Below are 20,377 nucleotides of genomic sequence, written 5' to 3'. Positions count from 1 at the left end.
GAGGCTCTCGCACAACTTACACACCTTCACACCGTAGCGCGCCCGCTTAGATGGTATAAACTGGCGGAAGGAAAGGCGGCCTTTGAAGTATATAAGGGACTCGTCCACTGCCAGATGCTTGTCAGGGGTGTATACAGTGAGGAAGGTTTGTTGGAGGAGGGATAATAGGGGTCTTAATTTGAAGAGACGGTCAAAATTTGGGTCATTTCTTGGGGGGCACTGTGCGCTGTCATTAAAGTGCATGAAACACATCAGGGTCTCATAGCGGGTGCGGGACATGATTGCTGCGAATACAGGGGTGCTATGGGTAGCCCGGCCACTCCAGTAGCTGTGTATGGAGGGCTTTTTCACTACACCCATCAGAAGTGTCAAGCCCAAAAACTTTTTTTTATTTCAGCGACACTTGTGGGCCTCCAGGATGTTGCATAGGTGCAGGTCGGCTTCTGGGTGATGTATTGCTGAGCGTATAAATTTGTCTGCTCGACAATAAGTCCTAGGACCTCATCACCCACAAATAAAAAAAATCAACAGGGTTGAAATTGCTGACATCCCTGTTGATCCCAAGCGTGGCAGTGAAAGAGGGGAATTGGGGAGAGAAGGAAGTGGCAGGATCCCAAAAGCTGACAGGGACGCCACTTGCTCTAGGGACACGACTGGGGCCAGGCTGCGACACCTCCACTGCAGCTGCGTCCGCCATACGGGGTCTAGCAGGGACAGACTCCTCTGAACTGCTGCCACTAGCATCAGAATCCGGAAAAAATTCTGGATCTAACGCAGTGTCAGTCTCTCTCCCACTCCCAGAGCATAGCATGGCGTACGCCTGCTCAGCACTGTATGATCTGGAGCTGGACATTTTACTTTTACCAGCAACAGAAAAAAAAACAAACTTTAAAATATATATGTGAAGTGGGGGTTCTTCACACACAGGGAGGGATCTGACAGTGACTGTGGACAGGAGTGACTGACAGGGGCTATCAGACACCGACAACGGACGGCGGCGGACAGGAGTGACTGACAGGGGCGATCAGACACTGACAACGGACGGGGGTGACTAACACGGGCGATCAGACAGGAACAACGGACAGGGGTCACGGACACGGGCTATCTGACAGGGGGCGGCAAACAGGGGCGACGCAGAATGTGTTCTATGCTTGTGTGAGACTTTTACACAGCACAGGTCTTGTAGTATCACTCTCTTCTCTCTCAGATCAACTACAGGGAGAGAAGGGAGAGACACAGCACAAGACCTGTGCTGTGTTTACTAACACAGGGCAAATGATGACTGTGATAGGTATATCACAGTCAACATTTGCTGAGGGACCAATCAGATTGGTCCCTCCCCTGTTGCTATGAGACAGGAGCTGACAGGCAGCTCTGTCTCATAGCTTACAGCGCATGCGCGCGCCATTTTGTTTTCTTTGGGGCCCAGAGGGGAGGGGGGCCTCCCCCCTGAATATCGCCGGCGGCCATGACACCAGGACAGGTGAGGGGACCTGTCCCACAGCATTTTTATCGCCACTGACCGAAAATAGCCGGTCAGTGGCGATAAAAATGCTGTATGACACAGCAGCCGTACATTCTAATGCGATCGCCGTTATTCCGTGAATAACGGCGATTGCATTGCCGGGGACCGCTCACTGCGGCCCCCCGTGTCTTCTCCCAGCTCTCAGCTACCTCCGGCAGCTGAGAGCAGGGAGATTTAAACCCCCGCGGCGCCGCAGATCTATTCCGATGCGCCGCCGGTAAAAGGCGTACGCATCGGAATAGAGCCCATTAGTGACCGCCGTGAAAAGGCAGCATGGCGGTCACTAAGGGGTTAATAGACCAGGCAGATCCGACTGATGAAAAAACAGTCGAGATTTTCTGATTCTGAGGAGTGGATGGCAGAAAGGAGAGGAGGGGGGGACCTGGGAAAAGGCTTTTTACATGCAGATAATGGCAGATTTGGCTAATAAACCCAATTACAAAGTTTCTTAAAATCGCCTGGACTATTGATTTCTGCAAAAAAAATTTTTAACGAAAGTGACACTTTAAAAATATTTAGTAGTATGTTTAGACATTTCTGTATTTAACTACTCACCGGATTACTGGCATCACCAGGACCTGCAGTTGTATTAAGATGCTCTATAACTTCCTTTAAATCTTGTGCCATACGTTTCAGCTGAGCATCAATGTTCTCCGCTAGCTTGTAACTGACAAAAATAAAATTAATGAAGAATAATTCATATGGTACAATATAAACAAAGTAAGTCACTTAGTATTGTAAGAGTTAAGAAACAAAGGCTTTCATTTGCCTAAATGTCTTTCACAAATCAAGAGAAATCAAGCATGAGTATAGAAATGGGAATAAACATTTTTTACATTATAATTTGACCAAGATTTTTTCCTTTTTTCTCTGTTATATAACCTCTTGGTGTCATTAGACACATTTAGAGGGCTGCAGCTATATATTTACCGCAAACTGCTGTAAATATGCAGTAACAGAATTGGTGATAATTGCCAGTGACTCGCTCAGATGTTAGGTTGGAATTTTTCTAATGTAGGGTCTCTTTATAAGCTGTTCTTATAAACTAACGTTTGGTCAGGTTATATTTGTCAGGTTAGTACAATTGCAATACCCAATTATGTTTTACTTCTTAAAAAAAAAAAAATTAAACTTGCGCCATGGTATCATTTGATACATTCTTTACATTTTTTTTCAGATGTGAGAATGGAGACATTGTCAGAAAAGAGGATCTTAGGGGCCTATTCCACAGCGCGATAATCGGCCCGATTCGGCCGATTATCGCTTGGTGGAATAGAGAAAAGGATCAGCTGATGATCATGTCGTCGTTTATTGTCGTGATCGTTTATTTAGGCCCAAACCTAAAATTATCGGTCACCCACTGCGCATCCCTGCGTGGAAAAGCGGGCACCCGACGATTTGAGAAGTAGCATACATTACCTAGCAGGGCTTCTCCTCCGTTCAGTCTTCCTCCCCGGGCAGCATCAGCATCGGTGCTGCCTCATTGAGCTGTCAGACCGCTCAGCCAATCACTGATCGAAGCTGATGCTGATCGAAGCTGATGCTGCACCGCGGGACCCGAGGAGGAAGACGGAGCGGAGGAGAAGCCCTGTTAGGTAATGTACGCTGCAAGGAGATCAGTAACGATGTCCCTGTGGCCCTCGCTAAACAATCATTGGGCCGTAGAATAGGCCCAGTAAACTATCTAGCAGATCGGCGCTCGTTAACATAGGCTCGGGCCCATGGAATTATTCAAGGAAATTAGTGGTATGAGGAAAATCTGGAAAAAAAAGTGAAAGAGGAGGCAAGATTAGAGGTAAAAAGGACAAAAGAACAAGTACAGTATGCTCTTGGCAAACATCAGAAGATGAAAGAGGAGTGGGATGTAAGGGTGAAGGGATAAAATGGACTTTTGTCTCAAAACTAGGAATGCAATTTTCTTCTGGAATAATGAGTTATTTGAAAGGGGATAAACCTGGGTACTTTTTGGCAAATAAAGTGAAAGAAGACTCTGCTAGGCCTATAGTTAAAGGGGAACTATTCCACAGGAGACGAGGAGGAAGGTATATCTTTTACCTTTGCCTCTCGAGTGCAGTTAGTCGTGTGCTTCATGGTCCGGTGAGACAGTGAGGAGCACTGTGGCACCCGTTAGAAGCACTGCCTGCCCCCATAGTTGACTGGCTGGAATGGAGTGGAATGGCTGGGGGAGGGCCAGATCGCCGCTATGGAGGCGGGCAGTGCCCCTAACTGTCTCAAGAGACTGTGGAGCACACGACTAACCGCACCGGAAACGCGCAGAGGTAGATGAAACATAGCTTCCTCCTTGGCATCTCTTGTGCAATAGGAACATATCAGCAGGTTAGATTCGTCTAACCTGGCCATAGTTCCCCTTTAAGAGAATAAGGGATAAAGGAGGCAAGATAAAAACTACAGATAAGGAAATAAGTGAGGGTTTTCTAGGATTCTATAAATCAGAGACAAGAGTTCCAGGGCATAGAAAAATTCTTCAGAAGAACAGCTGGAGTGGATAGAAAGAGTCTAGAGGAAATCTATATGGTAGTGAAAAAAAGTCCCAAGAAAGAAAGCATTGGGCCAAGACATATTGCTGTTGGGGGTACTACCAGGAATTGGAGGAAGTGGGTATTGGTGGTCTTAGTCTGGCTTAGGAATGAGAACTATAAGTGTGTCCTTCATAGTGTCTGGGAGCCCACCATCCTGCCCAGCCTGATGATACACCTAGACTAGTAGAATATCACTGTACTGTTTATTGAGCATGGCATATGAAACCTGCTCTAGTTCCTCAAGGGTGATATCTAAATCAAGATGCTCTCTGATTCCTTACAGGCCACTTTAGATAATTAAAGAGCTGAGAGGAACTGGTCCAGCCATGGGTCTGTTTTGGAGCAGTAAAGTTCTGCATAGAATTTATAAAAGACTTGCACCACCTTCTTTGAGGAGAGAACTAATGAACCTTCCTCATTTTTTAACCCAGAGACAGACATGGATTTTTGTTAGGTCTTTGATATGGTAGCTTCTAAGTGCCCCGCCCTCTTCCTCTACTCAAAATATCTTTTGGAAGAACCATTTGTTTTCCACAGTTTTAAGGATTGTTCAGGCAGACCTTTCTATGGTCCAATTTACCCGAGTATATTCCCAAATTATGTCAAACCCAGGTTTCTAATGTGAGGTGTTGTTCCCAACTGGTCTAATTTCTGGATGCACTGTGTTGCAAAATCAGGGCATATGAACACTGAAGAATTTTCACGGATAACTTGCCACAGATTCCGCCACTCAACCTCCTCCCCTGGGGTCTCCTGCTTGACTCTCCGCCCGTCAAGCAGGAGCAGGCAAGTTATCCGCGAGGATTTCTCAGTGTGCATACCCTCAAAGGAACAGACGGAAACTCGCTAGCATACTCTAGAACCTTACTGAGAACTGTGCCTCAACACGGAGGAGGTATATAAACTACAGCTACTACACACATGGAAATATTATACTTATACACACACTAATAATATATATATATATATATATATATATATATATATATATATATATATATATATAGATCTATGTATAAGACAATTGATTCTCCTAGAGTATCTGGTGTGTGTGGTGTGATATTTCCATCTTACACAGGAGCGTTTCAGAGAATGAGTCAGGTGTCAGGGGTGTTTTCTGAAGACACGTTACAAATGGTTGATGCTCCCTAAAAGTGTTGAAAACTGCTTGTATTTTATCAGGATCACCCAGCTACCTCACATTCCACGTAATAAATTAAGTGCAAAAAGACTGATGTACCTTGTTCCTTTTTGCTTGTACGTATAGATTGGATAGATGACATATGACATGCCCAACTCCTTTTCCTCATCTATTTCTCTTTTTTCAAACAGCAGGGATTAGGGCTCAACCAATAACAGCCAGAACAAGCCCTAGGGGATCCTACATACTGGGGCAACCCGCCTTCCTACTCACCTTATTGTGCATGACCCCAAGCAGCGCAATTACTACAGTTTGGCACTCAATAGGTAGGAAAAAGGGAAGGACGTTGCTGGAAAAGTGTAGAGTATAAAAGGGTTTGTCTGGCAGGTTATGAAGAGATGAATTGTCGCTGCAAGAAATCATCATGGTGGTCTGGGGCAGATGGAGAGAGAAGTTATTGCCTCATATCTCTTTTTGTATGACATAGAATGTTACTTGGTATGGGTGCCCCAAGGTAAAAAATTTTTTAAAGGTGTGACCCCTTCCAACAACAAATCAACTGGCTACATGGGGGTGGTATCGGACTACAAGGGGCAGTTATCCATCTACATATGGGGTGGTATTCGGCTACATGGGGAATGTATTTGACTACATAGGAAATCTGGCTGCAAGAGGGAGGTATCTTTTCTTGCTACATGGGAAAAGATATCTGGATACAAGAGGGAGGTATCTTGCTACATGGGAAAAGTTATATGACTGCAAGGTGACATATTCAGCTGGAAGAGACATATCTGCCTACCAGGGACATACCTGCTTTCAAGAAACATATCTGACTGCAGGGGGCATACCTAGCTACAGATGGCATATCTGACTCCAGAGGAACACATCTGGCTATGGGCACATCTGGCTGCAAGAGGCATATCTAGCTGAAAAGGATGTATTTGGCAGCAGGGAACATATTGGGCTCCAGGGACATACCTAGTCGAAAGAGGCATATGATGCGTACCTGTCCGCGCTCCCGCCTGTTCGCCTGGTTCACTGACTTCCTGCTCAGCCAATTAGTGTGCTGTCCCGCTGCAGCCACTGATTGGTTGAAAAGGTTGTGAAACACTCCTCTAGATCGTCCTGTCTGGCATAGTTTCTAAGGCACGTTGGTGTTGATGAACATCACGCTTCAGTTGGGCCACTGCATGCTCCAGGTTGCCCACTCTGTAGTATGTTTTGAAAGCTTTTTAAAATCTTATCCTGATGCAACTGCAGTGATTCTACCTCTCCCACCAGTTGCGATCTAATCAGAGTCCTGTATTTCAGCAGATGTTGTTCGTGGGTTTTTCTTTGCATTCCGAACAATTTTCCCGGCAGTTGTGGCCAAAATTTTTGTTGGTCTACCTGACTGTGGTTTGGTTTGTACAGAGTTCCAAGACTGGCATTATCAATTCCTTGGATTTTTTTTATGTACCCCTTTTCTGTTTTATACAGTTCAACTACCTTTTCCCATAGATCCATTGACAATTCTTTTGCTTTCCACCAGGGCTCTGGAGTCTGATACGTGGAGTCGGAGCTAGTTTAGGCTGGAGTCGGCATCGTAAAAAATGTACCGAATTCAGCTTTTAAAAAAAAAAAAATTTTCAAAATCTTATAATGGAGCTTTTATATTAATTTTTTAAGCATTTCTCATTAATACAGTTTATGTTCTGTCAATGTTCTATCTTATTTATAACAACCAGAAAATAGTATTAGTCTTACCGGTAAGACGTTTTCTCCGAAACCTTCACGACGGCACCACAGGAGTTAACTCATGTCCTAGGGACAGGAAAAGCACAAACACGAGAGGTTAAAAGCCCCTCCCCTTCCTGCTAGCACCAGTGCATTATAACAATTTCTGAGCACCACATGAGTATTATATTCAACAATACAATATAGGGAGGCATGTTGGTGCCGTCGTGAAGGTTTCGGAGAAAACGTCTTACCGGTAAGACTAATACTATTTTCTCTCCTCACCTTCACGACGGCACCACAGGAGAAATACCAACAATTTCCCCTAGGTCGGGGCCACAGCCTGAAGACCTTTCTTACCAAACCAGGTCTTCACTGAGCTGAAACTGCCAACCAGGATGCATGGCAATAGTAGTAGACCAGGTGATAGCTCTGCAATCTAAAGATGTGTAAGCCTTCTCTGCCCAAGAAGTGAACGCAGCCCTGTATGAAAGGGCCTTGATCAATAAAGGTAAAGGTAAGTCCTATACCTATGCTTCCATACAGCATTCCGAATTCCACCAGCTAGAAACTGCTGGAAATCTCTTCAGTATATTCTTCCTCTGGAATTGAATAAAGATCAATCCAGGTGTTACAGGATTTCAGGAACTATATTACAGTTTCCCTACGGTCCAGGAATAAAACTTCCATTCTTAATCATCTTTGGAGTTGATACAGAATGATCATAAGAAAGAAAGATGACACTACCACGGAAACAAATCGGGATCGGTGTGACACTATTCTGTCCGTCTGGAAAAGACAGAAAGAGTCACGGATATTCGGTGTGCGGGTCTCTAAATCGTCTTATCTAAGATTAGGGTCACAGGATGGCTGTCTTGTAGAACAGGAACTTGAGACTGTACTCCAAATAGGTTTTGAAGGAAGACTATTAAGGTCTTCAAGTACAATGTTAAAATCCCAAGGGAAATGTGGATTAAAAGTAGGATTCCTGTTTAAAAGCGTTCCTCATAAGTTCTAAACACATCTATGATTCATGATAAATATAATGATAAATATCAGAAATATGGATACAATAATTGCAAATGATATATGATAATGATAAATAGCAGATGAAGTATCATATAATGATAATAGCAGATATATGATATGATAAATAACAGATGATATATGATATGAGTAATAGCAGATGATATATGATAAATAGCAGATGATGTATCATATAATAATAAATAGCGGATAAGGTTGCAACATGCACCTAGAGTGGCCGACTTTCTGATATATCCTAGAAGAGAACGGCCTCATTTTCCTAGACTGTAGGAATCACAGCCTCAGAGAGGCCTCTGCTCCTAAACATAGACTCAGGATTCAGGTCGACATCTTGAGGCTGGGTTCACACTACGTATGTTTCAGGCTGTATTTGGTCCTCTTGTCAGGTCCTCATAGCAACCAAAACCAGGAGTGGATTGAAAACACAGAAAGGATCTGTTCACACAATGTTGAAACTGTGTGGATGGCCGTCATATAATGGTAAATAACTGCCATTATTTCAATATAACAGCCGTTGTTTTAAAATAACAGCAAATATTTGCCATTAAATGGTGGCCATCCACTCAATTACAACATTATGTAAACAGATCCTTTCTGTGTTTTCAATCCACTCCTGGTTTTGGTTGCTATACAGCCTCAAATATACAGCCTCAAATATACATAGTGTGAACCCAGCCTGAGTCTTGACAGATCCGGACGGAACTGGTCCCTGAAGAAGTAGAAGGTGAAGGCTCAAATCCAAGAGTTGAAGAGCCCAGAGGCTCCAGGACCCGTCTTCGTACAAGGCCTGACTACACCTTCTGGCCGAAATGGTACCGGATAATGACAGTCATTTCCACTGTTAGGATTTCCTGTAGTGTCGCAGGAAAGAGCCAAAGATAAAGGAATGTACACAAGACTGAAAATCAAGGCTGTTCAAGTACATCCACCGCCACCGGAACATCGCTTGGAAAGAACTTCTATACCTCCTTGTTCTGATAAATCTGCGAACAAATCAGAGGCAGACCCAATTGAGGGATAAAATCTGGACCTTCCTCCTTGAGACACCCTTCACTCATGAAAATGGATTCACTGCTAAGATAAACCATGTGAATCATAAGATATGTGGCTGTTGGGGATTAATATGTTGCTCCCCTAGGTGAAGATCCAATCTGAATGGATTGAAGTGGATTCTGCTCTGCACTATCCTGGTGTCTCAGATGTGCCACAGCGGTACTGTTGTCCAATAAGATGTGAATTGTTAGATTCCAGATATTATTCGCCTGCTGTAAGGCACCCGACTGCCTGCAGCTCTTTAAGGCCTGAAGACCTTGCTGCTGTCCTTGGAGATAGCAGCAACTGGCCAACGTCTGTGACTAATCTTATCTTAGGAAGAGGGATACAAAGATAACCCTATCTTCAAGTAAGCCATGTAGGCCAGCATATAGAGACCACCAGACCTGTGGAGAAAAGGATACCTGTGCCTGATTCAGAATGACAAGTCTATTGGTTTATTACGGTAAGAATCTAGAATGAGTCTGATTCTAAGGTGTCACTGGAGAATAAGTAGTCATGGATTCCAAGTGGACATGGTCCTCAAGTGTAAACAGGCCTCCTACATTGGGAACAGTCTAGTCTTCTCCACCAGAGATACCCAATCTGAGGGGAGAGAGAGGACATTATTACCTAGGAATCCAGAGGATCCCCAAATATATTTTGGGTGTCTGGGTTGAGATCCGATTACTGATTGTTTATCGGCCACCCACAGGAATAAAGATCATCACTGGCTGTTGTTATTTTCTGAACAGCATCTATGTGGAATCTGTCAAAAGAAGAAAACTCAACCAGACAGGCAGAAATATTTATCCCAAACCGATGAAGGTAGGGAATCAACTTCCCCATAAACTACAGAAGATGCAAAAGGGCTAATGAATCCCGAAGGAGAGAGCACTGCATTGATAATGCTGGACACAACTGCCCATGCAAACTACTACTAAAGACAAGAGTTGAAACATAGTAGAAGCATCTCTTAAGTTGATTAACGCCCTCATAGCATCCTATAGATTAAGTTGAGTAGTAGACTACATGGATTCCATCTTGAATCCTCTGTATCATATAAATTTTGATGGGTTCCAGGTTTATACTAAGCCTGTATGTTCCGTAAAGTTACTAAATAAGGAATAGCTAAAAAGTGCTTCTTCTCTAACTCTGGCACTGGGACAGAGATCACAACTCAGGGCTTTATCAGCTTCTAGACACTGTACAAGAGTCCTGATTAAAGGAGCTGAGAAGGTAGGTGGATTAGGAAACATTTGGGGGGAGAGGAGGACTATATTGAAGTCCTGGAGAATAACGTCCAGGATCCTGCTGACTTGGGTGACACACATCCAAGCCTCCTGAACTCCATAATCTCCCCCCACCTCCAGGATAGTGACCTGGTGTAGTCCTGGGAGGCCTTGTGAGAGGTCCATAGACATCCCTCCTATAATGCTCCTGAATTCTATGGTGCTACATTGAACCCATACTTCTTAACTACTGAAGGTCTTTTAGAACAGAAGAATTTCCCAGATACTATCAAGGGCAGACTAAAGACCTTGCATAGAATGGGATTGTCAGATCGTTTGTCAGATTTTTTTTTTTTTGTGTGTGTGTGTGTGTGTGTGTGTGTGTGACTAATGGCAGAAAAGGTAGAACCCAATTCCTGGCAACCATATGGACCATATGGATCAGCCAAGAAGGCTAAGGAATCGCCACAAAAGAAAAGACACATCAATAATGTGTTCCCGAGGGAACCTATATATATATATTTATTTATTTTGATGGTTGTCTCTGATTGATTCCCATATGTACTGCACAAGAACACATGTAGCAGCAACATCTCTCACAAGAGAAAAGTAACAGTCTATAAGACTTGTACAAATCCTCCTGGCCTCAGTTGAAGAGCCTACAAATGGCAAGGTGATTGCTAGTAACTCTAACCACCTGCGTGTCCAAATCCCATTCTTCCCAGGTTTTGTTAATCATCAGTGATGAGGCCTGAAAGGTCTGCTGAATAGGAACTAGCTTCCACATGCTAACCCCAGCAAACAACTCATCTCTAATAGATCACCCCTCTTGTGTATCCTCTATGCCCAGTGGAAGTCTGACAGAGAGATGGTAAGATCAAATGGCAAAATATATTCCCTAGACTCTGTGTATCAATCTGATAGAGCAGAGAAGCCTAGAGATAAATTACTGGATTCAAATAGTTGAATCAGATAATGTACAAGACTCAAACCTAGAAGCAAAAGGCAGGCCCTGTGACTCCTAGATTTTAACAGGTACCCCTAGTATGCTGAAAGCTGCTAAAGCCATAAGAAGGTATAGCAATAGGTGTAGCAGCTGCCATATCAACCTTCATTATCTGACTGAACAGATAGGAAGGAAGATGAGGAGAGAAAGACAGCGCAGAGGATGATAGTTACATTAAGTTATGCAAGTGTTTAACAGGTGAAATGCAACATCTGATTGGCCAGATCTTCCATCCATTTAAACATCCTCTATAATGAGGACATTAAAAACAGGATGTTTTATGTTCTTGATAATAAAGGAGAGAGGCCCGCATAGTAACAGGTAAATCTCCTAAGAGGAGAAGTTCCTTCTCGCAAAATAAAGCTAGGAGCAAAACCTTATCCATACATACATATATAAGTATATATATCACAGTCCTAAGCACCAAGGTGAATACAGCACGCTGGTGCCCACACAGAGTCATTATATATCACCCTGAAAGGTATAGGGAAGAAGAGAAGGAGATAAAAACTGGGACAGTCAGAACTATACAAACTGACCCCTAGCACTCTCCCCCAAGTGTAGCAGACTTTAGTTGGCACACTTACCACCGGCAGAGGAGGCTAGTCTACAACAGGATTCCTCATAGGTGATGCAGTGGATCAGACCTCAGAAGACTGATGACACACAACTCTGCAGATTTTCCAAACTTGCTGCCCGACGTCCTCGGAAGACCAGGAGTTCTTTCTCTTCCGGCACATGGCGTCAGCGTGCTCCCCCCACTGAAGGCACTACTGAAAGACTAGGCCTCAGGCCTGACCTCCGCTGAACGCCCGTACATTGCGGCCGGAAGTAGGCCGCAAACGCCGACCACTAGGCCACAGCGCCTGCCACAGCACGACCAGTCCTGGGACGCGCGTATACAAAAGGAGAGGTCCGGAGGTTGCAGCAACGGAAACACTCTGCGCGCCCCCGCCACGTCAGGGATGGCGCGAGGAGAACCAGTGGGCCATCCCTTACCCCAGATCCGAAGATCAGCCAGCCGCCTCCATGGGAAGGAAGGAGGTTAAACCCCGAACGATCCCTGCTGGTAAGGGGAAATAAATCTTCAAACAGGGGGATCTTCTCATCTTCACCATGGATCCCCCACCTCTCGTGCCTGCCCTACAGGGACAGGAAAAGCACTGGTGCTAGCAGGAAGGGGAGGGGCTTTTGACCTCTCGTGTTTGTGCTTTTCCTGTCCCTAGGGCATGAGTTAACTCCTGTGGTGCCGTCGTGAAGGTGAGGAGAGAAAAACACTTCCTCACATACATTTAGTTTCCACCATATGGGCTCATGCACACTGAGCGAAAGACGAGGAATTGAAGAAGAAAGATTTCTGCTTGAAATTCCTGCTCTGGCAGAATAGAAGCTGAATTTGAGCAGATTTCAAGCGGAATTCAAGCTGAATTTTAAGCAGAATTCAAGCCCCATTGACTTCTACAGGATTCCTCTAGCAGAATCCGCCCAAAGAAGTGACATGTCACTTCTTTGGGCCGAAAGCAGATCTGCGGCAGAAAATTCTGCTTGGAAATTCAGCAGTGTGAACAACAGAGCAGAAATCCCATTGAACACAATGAGACATTACCCTGTTAATTCTTTTAAGGGAGGAATTTCAAGCAGAATTTTAAGAGCGGATTCGTCTTCAATTCCTCGTCTTTTGCTCAGTGTGCATGAGCCCTTAGATAGGGATGGTCGGGGAAAAAATGTTGGTCAGTATTTGGCAGTTTGTTTCTGAGCTGAAATAGTACATTGTCTCAGGGCCGTCTTAACAGCATTATGGGCCCCTGGGCAGAGGTGCGAATTGGGCCCCCCACGGCCGCCGCCATCAAACCCCCCCCCCCCATCTTTGCAACCCCTCCCCTAGCCAGTACAATTACTTCTGACCCCCCCTACACACACACTACCCCCATCTGCCCCCCCCCCCCTACACACACACTACCCCCATCTGCCCCCCCTACACACACACTACACTCATCTGCCCCCCTCTACACACACCCTACCCCCATCTTACCCCCCCTACACACACACACTACCCCATCTGACCCCCCCTACACACACACACAAACTACCCCCATCTGCCCCCCCCTACACACACTACCCCCATCTGCCCCCCCTACACACACACACTACACTCATCTGCCCCCCCTACACACACACACTACACTCATGTGCCCCCCTCTACACACACCCTACCCCCATCTTACCCCCCTACACACACACACTACCCCATCTGATCCCCCCTACACACACACACACACTACCCCATCTAACCCCCCCTACACACACATACTACCCCCATCTGCCCCCCCCTAAAAACACACTACCCCCATCTTCCCCCCTCCTCCCCCTAAACACACACTACCCCATCCTCCTCCCCTACCCCCATCCTCCTCCTCCACACACACAACCCCCACCTGACCCATACACACACACTACCCCCATCCTACTCCTCCTTCACACACTACCCCCATCATCCTCCTCCTCCACACACTACCCCCATCATCCTCCTCCTCCACACACTACCCCCATCCTCCTCCAGACACTACCCCCATCCTCCTCCAGACACTACCCCCATCCTCCTCCACACACTACCCCCATCCTCCTCCACACACTACCCCCATCCTCCTCCACACACTACCCCCATCCTCCTCCACACACTACCCCCATCCTCCTCCACACACTACCCCCATCCTCCTCCACACACTACCCCCATCCTCCTACACACACTACCCCCATCCTCCTCCTTCTCCAACACAAACTACCCCCATCCTCCTCCTCCACACACTACCCCCATCCTCCTCCTCCTACACACAGTACCCCATCCTCCTCCTCATACACACACTACCCCCATCCTCCTCCTCCTAAACACACTACCCCCATCCTCCTCATACACACACTACCCCATCCTCCTCATACACACACTTCCCCCATCCTCCTCCTCCTACACACACACACTACCCCCATCCTCCTACACACTACCCCCATCCTCCTCCTCCTACACACACTACCCCATCCTCCTCCTCCTACACACACTACCCCATCCTCCTCCTCCTACACACACTACCCCATCCTCCTCCTCCTACACACACTACCCCATCCTCCTCCTCCTACACACACTACCCCATCCTCCACCTCCTACACACACTACCCCCATCCTCCTCCTCCTACACACACTACCCCCATCCTCCTCCTCCTACACACACTACTACCCCCATCCTCCTCCTCACACACACACACACACACATTACCCCCATCCTCCTACACACACATTACCCCCATCCTCCTCCTACACACACTACTACCCCCATCCTTCTCCTCCTACACACACACACACACACATTACCCCCATCCTCCTCCTCCTACACACACTACTACCCCCATCCTCTTCCTCCTACACACACTACTACCCCCATCCTCTTCCTCCTACACACACTACTACCCCCATCCTCCTCCTACACACACACACACACACATTACCCCTATCCTCCTCGTCCTCCTCCACACACACACTATTACCCCCATCCTCCTCCTCCACACACATTACCCCCATCCTCCTCCTCCACACACACATTACCCCCATCCTCCTCCTCCTACACACACTACTACCCCCATCATCCTCCTACACACACTACTACCCCCATCATCCTCCTACACACACTACTACCCCCATCATCCTCCTACACACACACACACACACACACACACTGCCACCCCCCGGCCGCCAACACTATTCCCCACACACTATCCCTGCAGACCGGCATTCCCCCGCCCCAAACACACACAGTAATCCTCCGGGGGTTACAATACTCACCCCCGTGATCGTGCAGCAGTCTGAGGTAAAGGAGCGCGGCGGGGGAGAAGCCTCACGCCGCTACAGCTACTTGTGGACAGGAGAGAGGTGGGGCCGGAGCGTGCGGCCATCCACTGCGGCCCTCCGTCCAATGAAGAGTGGGGTGATGACGTCACGATGGTGTCCGGACATACGACGGCACTAAGTGATGCCGGCTGATCCCGATCCCGCGGCCCGCTAGCGCCGAAGTAACAGCAGCATGGGGCCTCTGATAGTGATCTCTCACAGGCCCCGGCTGCTGTTATTTCGGCGCTGGCGGGATCAAAAAGACTTTCGGGGCCCCCTCGGACGCAAGGGCCCCCGGGCACCCGCCTACCTTGCCCAATGGGTAAGACGGCCCTGCATTGTCTGTAGAGGAAATCTGTGCTGTTCCCTTCCTGGATGCTTGATGATTGTATATAAGCAGTAGTGTAATATGAAGAAATCCTGTGTAATATAGAGGAAGAGGAGAAGCCATAAGTAGTGTCAGCCGGAGTCGGTCCCTGATGAAATTCAGGAGTCTGAGTCGGAGCTGAGGCTTACTTACTCCACAGTCCTGCTTTCCACGACTCACAATCCAGAAACATCAGTGCTTGGATAAAACATGCAAGAGTCTTTCTGGATCCCAGGAATTCACTCAGCTTTTATGTGCTAACAGGGATTACAAGCAAACAGGTCACAGTTAAGTATGTTACCTTTAGTAGCCATTTAAACCCATTTGTGTCAACTTCTGTGCATGTTATCAGGCAAAAATCACCAGAGTATTTGAACTTTTGTTCAGGGTCATTTGGATGTTTTTGTCTGTCATTATGATTTAAAAAGAGAAAACACAGTAGTTTGACAATAAATGGCTTCACCCAACCCCTACCCATGAGTGGAAAATAGTAGTATTTTCATTCATATTATCTGAAAAAAGGACAAAAAAGCTAAAATTCTACCAGGGTATGTAAACTTTTGAACCCAACCATATCTTTTAGACTGTCTTTTGTCTTGAACCCTTGTGCTTTTTCCTTTGTTGCTACTTTACTTCCTACTGCGTTAGGAAGTTTGGATAGCTGAGACAGAAAGTTGGCAGAAGGTTGGTAGAAGCAAATGATATAGAACAAGGAGGAATTCACGTGTGCCAGAACATTTTTTCTCTTATGTATACCAGTATACCTAGTATCAGGCAGTCTGCATGGGTCAAATGATGCAAAGTAGAAAAGTCCCTCTGTATTCAGTCTGTTTGCCTCTTCTGTATATGCACAATTGGTTACTAGCAAAGTAGCAAAGGGTAAAGTATTTTTCTTTCTCTTCAGCCACTAACTTATGCACACCAGGCGACAACAGAGGTAATCAGTGCACTACACCGATAATCTTCGACCTCTGTTCTCAGGCTGCCCCCAAGTAGGAAAACGTGTAGGAGGAGAACCAATGCGGAAGTTAGGAGCCTAAGAGAAAGAAAAGTGCTGTTTAACCCTTCCTGCACATGTAAGGAAGAGTAAAAGTGGAGGAGGGAACTATGAGGGATGGGTAGGCAAAAGTGGGGGGCAGAGGGATGGAACACACCCATGTCCCCCTCTCAATGCAGTGTTCCTCTTCTCAATTCTACCAGTAGGTAATGACATCAAATATTTTCATATTGCCAGCCATAGTCAGTCAGCCAGCCAGCCAATGATGACATCTGTGTTCCCATAATAGTGCCCCCATGACAATATCCAGAAATATTGCCTCCCAACGAGTATTTCCATAACATATAGGGGGACTTTACTACGGGGGGGTTACAGTGTGAAGTGGCACAGTTTCCGCCTCAAACACCAATAAAATGTTATCCGAGGCGCCTGCAAGTAGAAACACTTTATTTAAGGGAAAAAAAGAAATAAAAAGAAAATAAAGATTTAAAATATTATCCATGGAGGGTTGACTTTTTGGACACTCACCAATCCTAAAAGTTTAACCCCTTGCCTCCGCAGCCTGTTTTGGCCTTAATGACCAGGCTCATTTTTCAAAATCTGACCTGTCTCACTTTATGCGCTTATAGCTCAGTGATGCTTTAACGTATGCTAGCGATTCTGAGATTGCTTTTTCGTCACATATGGCACTTTATATTAGTGGCAAAATTTGGTCATTACTTTGTGTGTTTTTTTGTGAAAAACATCAAAATATCATGAAAAATTTGAAAATTTTGCATTTTATGAACTTATGAAATTCTCTGCTTCTAAAAAAGGAAGTCATAGCACATAAATTAGTTACTAAATCACATTACCAATATGTCCTCTTTATTCTGGCATAATTTGGGAAACATATTTTACTTTTTTAGGCTGTTATGGGGCTTAGAAATTTATTAGCAAATTATCACATTTTCATAAAATTTCCAAAACTGATTTTTTTAGGGACCAGTTCTATTTTTAAGTGGGTTTAGGAGGCTTGTATACTGGAAACCCCCATAAGTGACCCCATTTTGGAAACTAAACACCTTAAAGAATTAATCTAGGGGTATAATGAGCATTTTAACCCTACAGGGGCTGGAGGAAAGTATTCACAATTAGGCCTTAAAAAAAAAATCGAAAATTTTAATTTTCCAATAATATATATGTTTAGATTAAAGTTTCTCCTTTCCAAAAGGAACATGAGAGAATCTGCACCCCAAAATTTGTAACGCAGGTTCTCTTGAGTACAACGGTACCCCATATGTGGGCGTAAACCACTGTATGGGCACACAGCCGGGCTCAGAAGGGAAGGAGCGCCAATTAGCTTTTTTAAAAAGTTTGAGCGCCAGGTGCGTTTGCAGTGCCCCTGTAGTGTCAGCAGAATAGAATCCCCCCAAAAGTCACTCCATTTTCGAAAGTACACCCCTCAAAGAATTCATCTTGGGGTAGGATGAGCATTTTGACCCCACATGCATTAGAGGAAAGTATTCAAAATTAGACAGTAAAAATGAAAAACACGAATTTTTCCAATAATATGTTGGTTTAGTTTGAAATTTCTCAATTTCACAAGGAAAAAGAGAAAAAAAGTTCCCCAAAAATTGTAACGCAGGGTACAACGGTACCCCATATGTGGGCATAAACCACTGTATGGGCACACAGCGGGGCTCAGAAGGGAAGGAGCGCCAAGTAGCATTTTCAGTGCAGATTTTGCTGAAGAAGTTTCTGAGCGCCAGGTGCATTTGCAGCGCCCCTGTAGTGTCCGTAGAAAAGAACCCCCCCAAAATTCACCCCATTTTGGAAAGTACACCCCTCAAAGAATTCATCTTGGGGTGTGGTGACCATTTTGACCCCACAGGTGTTAGAGGAAAGTATTTAAAATTAGACAGTAAAAATGAAAAACTCGAATTTTTCCAATAATATGTTCGTTTAGTTTAAAATTTCTCAATTTCACAAGGAACATGAGAGAATCCGCACCCCAAAATTTGTAACGCAGGTTCTCCTGAGTACAACGGTACCAGATATGGGGGCATAAACCACTGTATGGGCACACAGGAGGGCTCAGAAGGAAGGGAGCGCCAATTAGCATTTTCAGTTCAGATTTTGCTGAAGAAGTTTCTGAGCGCCAGGTGCGTTTGCAGAGCCCCTGTAGTGTCCGCAGAAGAGAACCCCCCTAAAAGTCACCCCATTTTGGAAAGTGCACCCCTCAAAGAATTCATCTTGCGGTGTGGTGACCATTTTGACCCCACAGGTATTAGAGGAAAGTATTCAACATAAGACAGTAAAATTGAAAAACTTGAATTTGTCCAATAATATGTTTGTTTAGTTTGAAATTTCTCAATTTCACGAGGAACAGGAGAGAAGCTGCATGCCCAAATCTGTAACGCAGGTTCCCCTGAGTAGAACGGTACCCCATATGTGGGCATAAACCACTGTATGGGCACCCAGCCGGGCTCAGAAGGGAAGGAGCGCCAATTAGCATTTTCAGTGCAGATTTTTCCGAAGAAGTTTCTGAGCGCCAGGTGCGTTTGCAGTGCCCCTGTAGTGTCAGCAGAAGAGAACCCCCCCAAAAGTCACCCCATTTAGGAAAGTACACCCCTCAAAGAATTCATCTTGGGGTGCAGTGAGCGGTTTGACCCCACAGGTATTAGAGGAAAGTATTCAAAATAAGACAGTAAAAATGAAAAACTCGAATTTTTCCAATATATGTTCGTTTAGTTTAAAATTTCTCAATTTCACGAGGAATGGGAGAAAAAATGTACCCCAAAATCTGTAACGCAGGTATTAGAGGAAAGTATTCAAAATAAGACAGTAAAAATGAAAAACTCGAATTTTTCCAATTTATGTTTGTTTAGTTTGAAATTTCTCAATTTCACGAGGAACAGGAGAGAAGCTGCATGCCCAAATCTGTAACGCAGGTTCCCCTGAGTACAACGGTACCCCATATGTGGGCATAAACCACTGTATGGGCACACAGCAGGACTCAGAAGGAAGGGAGCGCCAATTTGCTGGAGCAAAACCGCAGCTAGTAATGGTTATTAGAATAGCGCAGTTACTAAAATACAATAAAAAAATGAGATTACAGGTAATGTGGGGTGGTTACGGGCAACCTGCGGTGGTAACGGATAAACTGAAGTGCTTATAGGTAATGTGGGGTGGTTACGGGCAACCTGCGGTGGTAACGGATAAACTGAAGTGCTTATAGGTAATCTGGGATGGGAACCGGCAACGTGCGGTGGTCGGGGGCAACGTGCGGTGGTCGGGGGCAACGTGCGGTGGTCGGGGGCAACGTGCGGTGGTCGGGGGCAACGTGCGGTGGTCGGGGGCAACGTGCGGTGGTCGGGGGCAACGTGCGGTGGTCGGGGGCAACGTGCGGTGGTCGGGGGCAACGTGCGGTGGTCGGGGGCAACGTGCGGTGGTCGGGGGCAACGTGCGGTGGTCGGGGGCAACGTGCGGTGGTCGGGGGCAACGTGCGGTGGTCGGGGGCAACGTGCGGTGGTCGGGGGCAACGTGCGGTGGTCGGGGGCAACGTGCGGTGGTCGGGGGCAACGTGCGGTGGTCGGGGGCAATCTGGTGGGAATTACATGTGATTAGGGGAAACCTGGGGGGGTTACAGACAATCTGCGGTGGTTATGGGCAATATGGGGTGGTTACAGACAATCTGGGGTGGTTACGGATAAACTGAAGTGCTTATAGGTAATCAGGGGTGGGTACATGTAATTTTGGGTGGTTACGGCAATCTGGTGTGGTTACGGGCAATCTGGAGGGGGTCACTGGCAGCGTGTGTGAGTTAGAGGCAACGTGCAGTGGTTACGTGCAATATGGGGGGGTTACGGGCAATCGGGGCTGATTACGGACCATCTGGAGGGGCTCACTGGCAAT

At 46.0% G+C, this 20,377-nt stretch overlaps 1 protein-coding gene and 1 long non-coding RNA gene across 4 annotated transcripts in view; both read right to left on the bottom strand.

Annotated features, from left to right (window-relative positions):
* NUP62CL (nucleoporin 62 C-terminal like) overlaps positions 1 to 20,377 on the bottom strand; it is a 153,281-nt gene that overhangs the window by 4,864 nt on the left and 128,040 nt on the right. For all 3 annotated transcript variants that reach the window (XM_069944255.1, XM_069944257.1, XM_069944256.1), the window contains one exon: positions 2,081 to 2,192. In XM_069944255.1, coding sequence (XP_069800356.1) covers positions 2,081 to 2,192 — 112 coding nt within the window. The remainder of the gene's footprint in view (positions 1 to 2,080; positions 2,193 to 20,377) is intronic.
* LOC138802795 (uncharacterized) lies at positions 5,105 to 16,921 on the bottom strand. The gene is made up of 3 exons (XR_011364807.1): positions 15,637 to 16,921; positions 15,427 to 15,536; positions 5,105 to 6,813 (listed from the first exon to the last, which is right to left on the bottom strand). It is a non-coding gene; the product is annotated as an uncharacterized lncRNA (long non-coding RNA).

Source organism: Dendropsophus ebraccatus, chromosome 10, assembly GCF_027789765.1.
Source record: "Dendropsophus ebraccatus isolate aDenEbr1 chromosome 10, aDenEbr1.pat, whole genome shotgun sequence".
In the NCBI taxonomy this organism is placed as follows: Eukaryota; Metazoa; Chordata; class Amphibia; order Anura; family Hylidae; genus Dendropsophus; species Dendropsophus ebraccatus.
The sequence above is the reverse complement of the archived record's forward strand: the minus strand, read 5'-3'. Positions and strand labels throughout refer to the sequence as shown.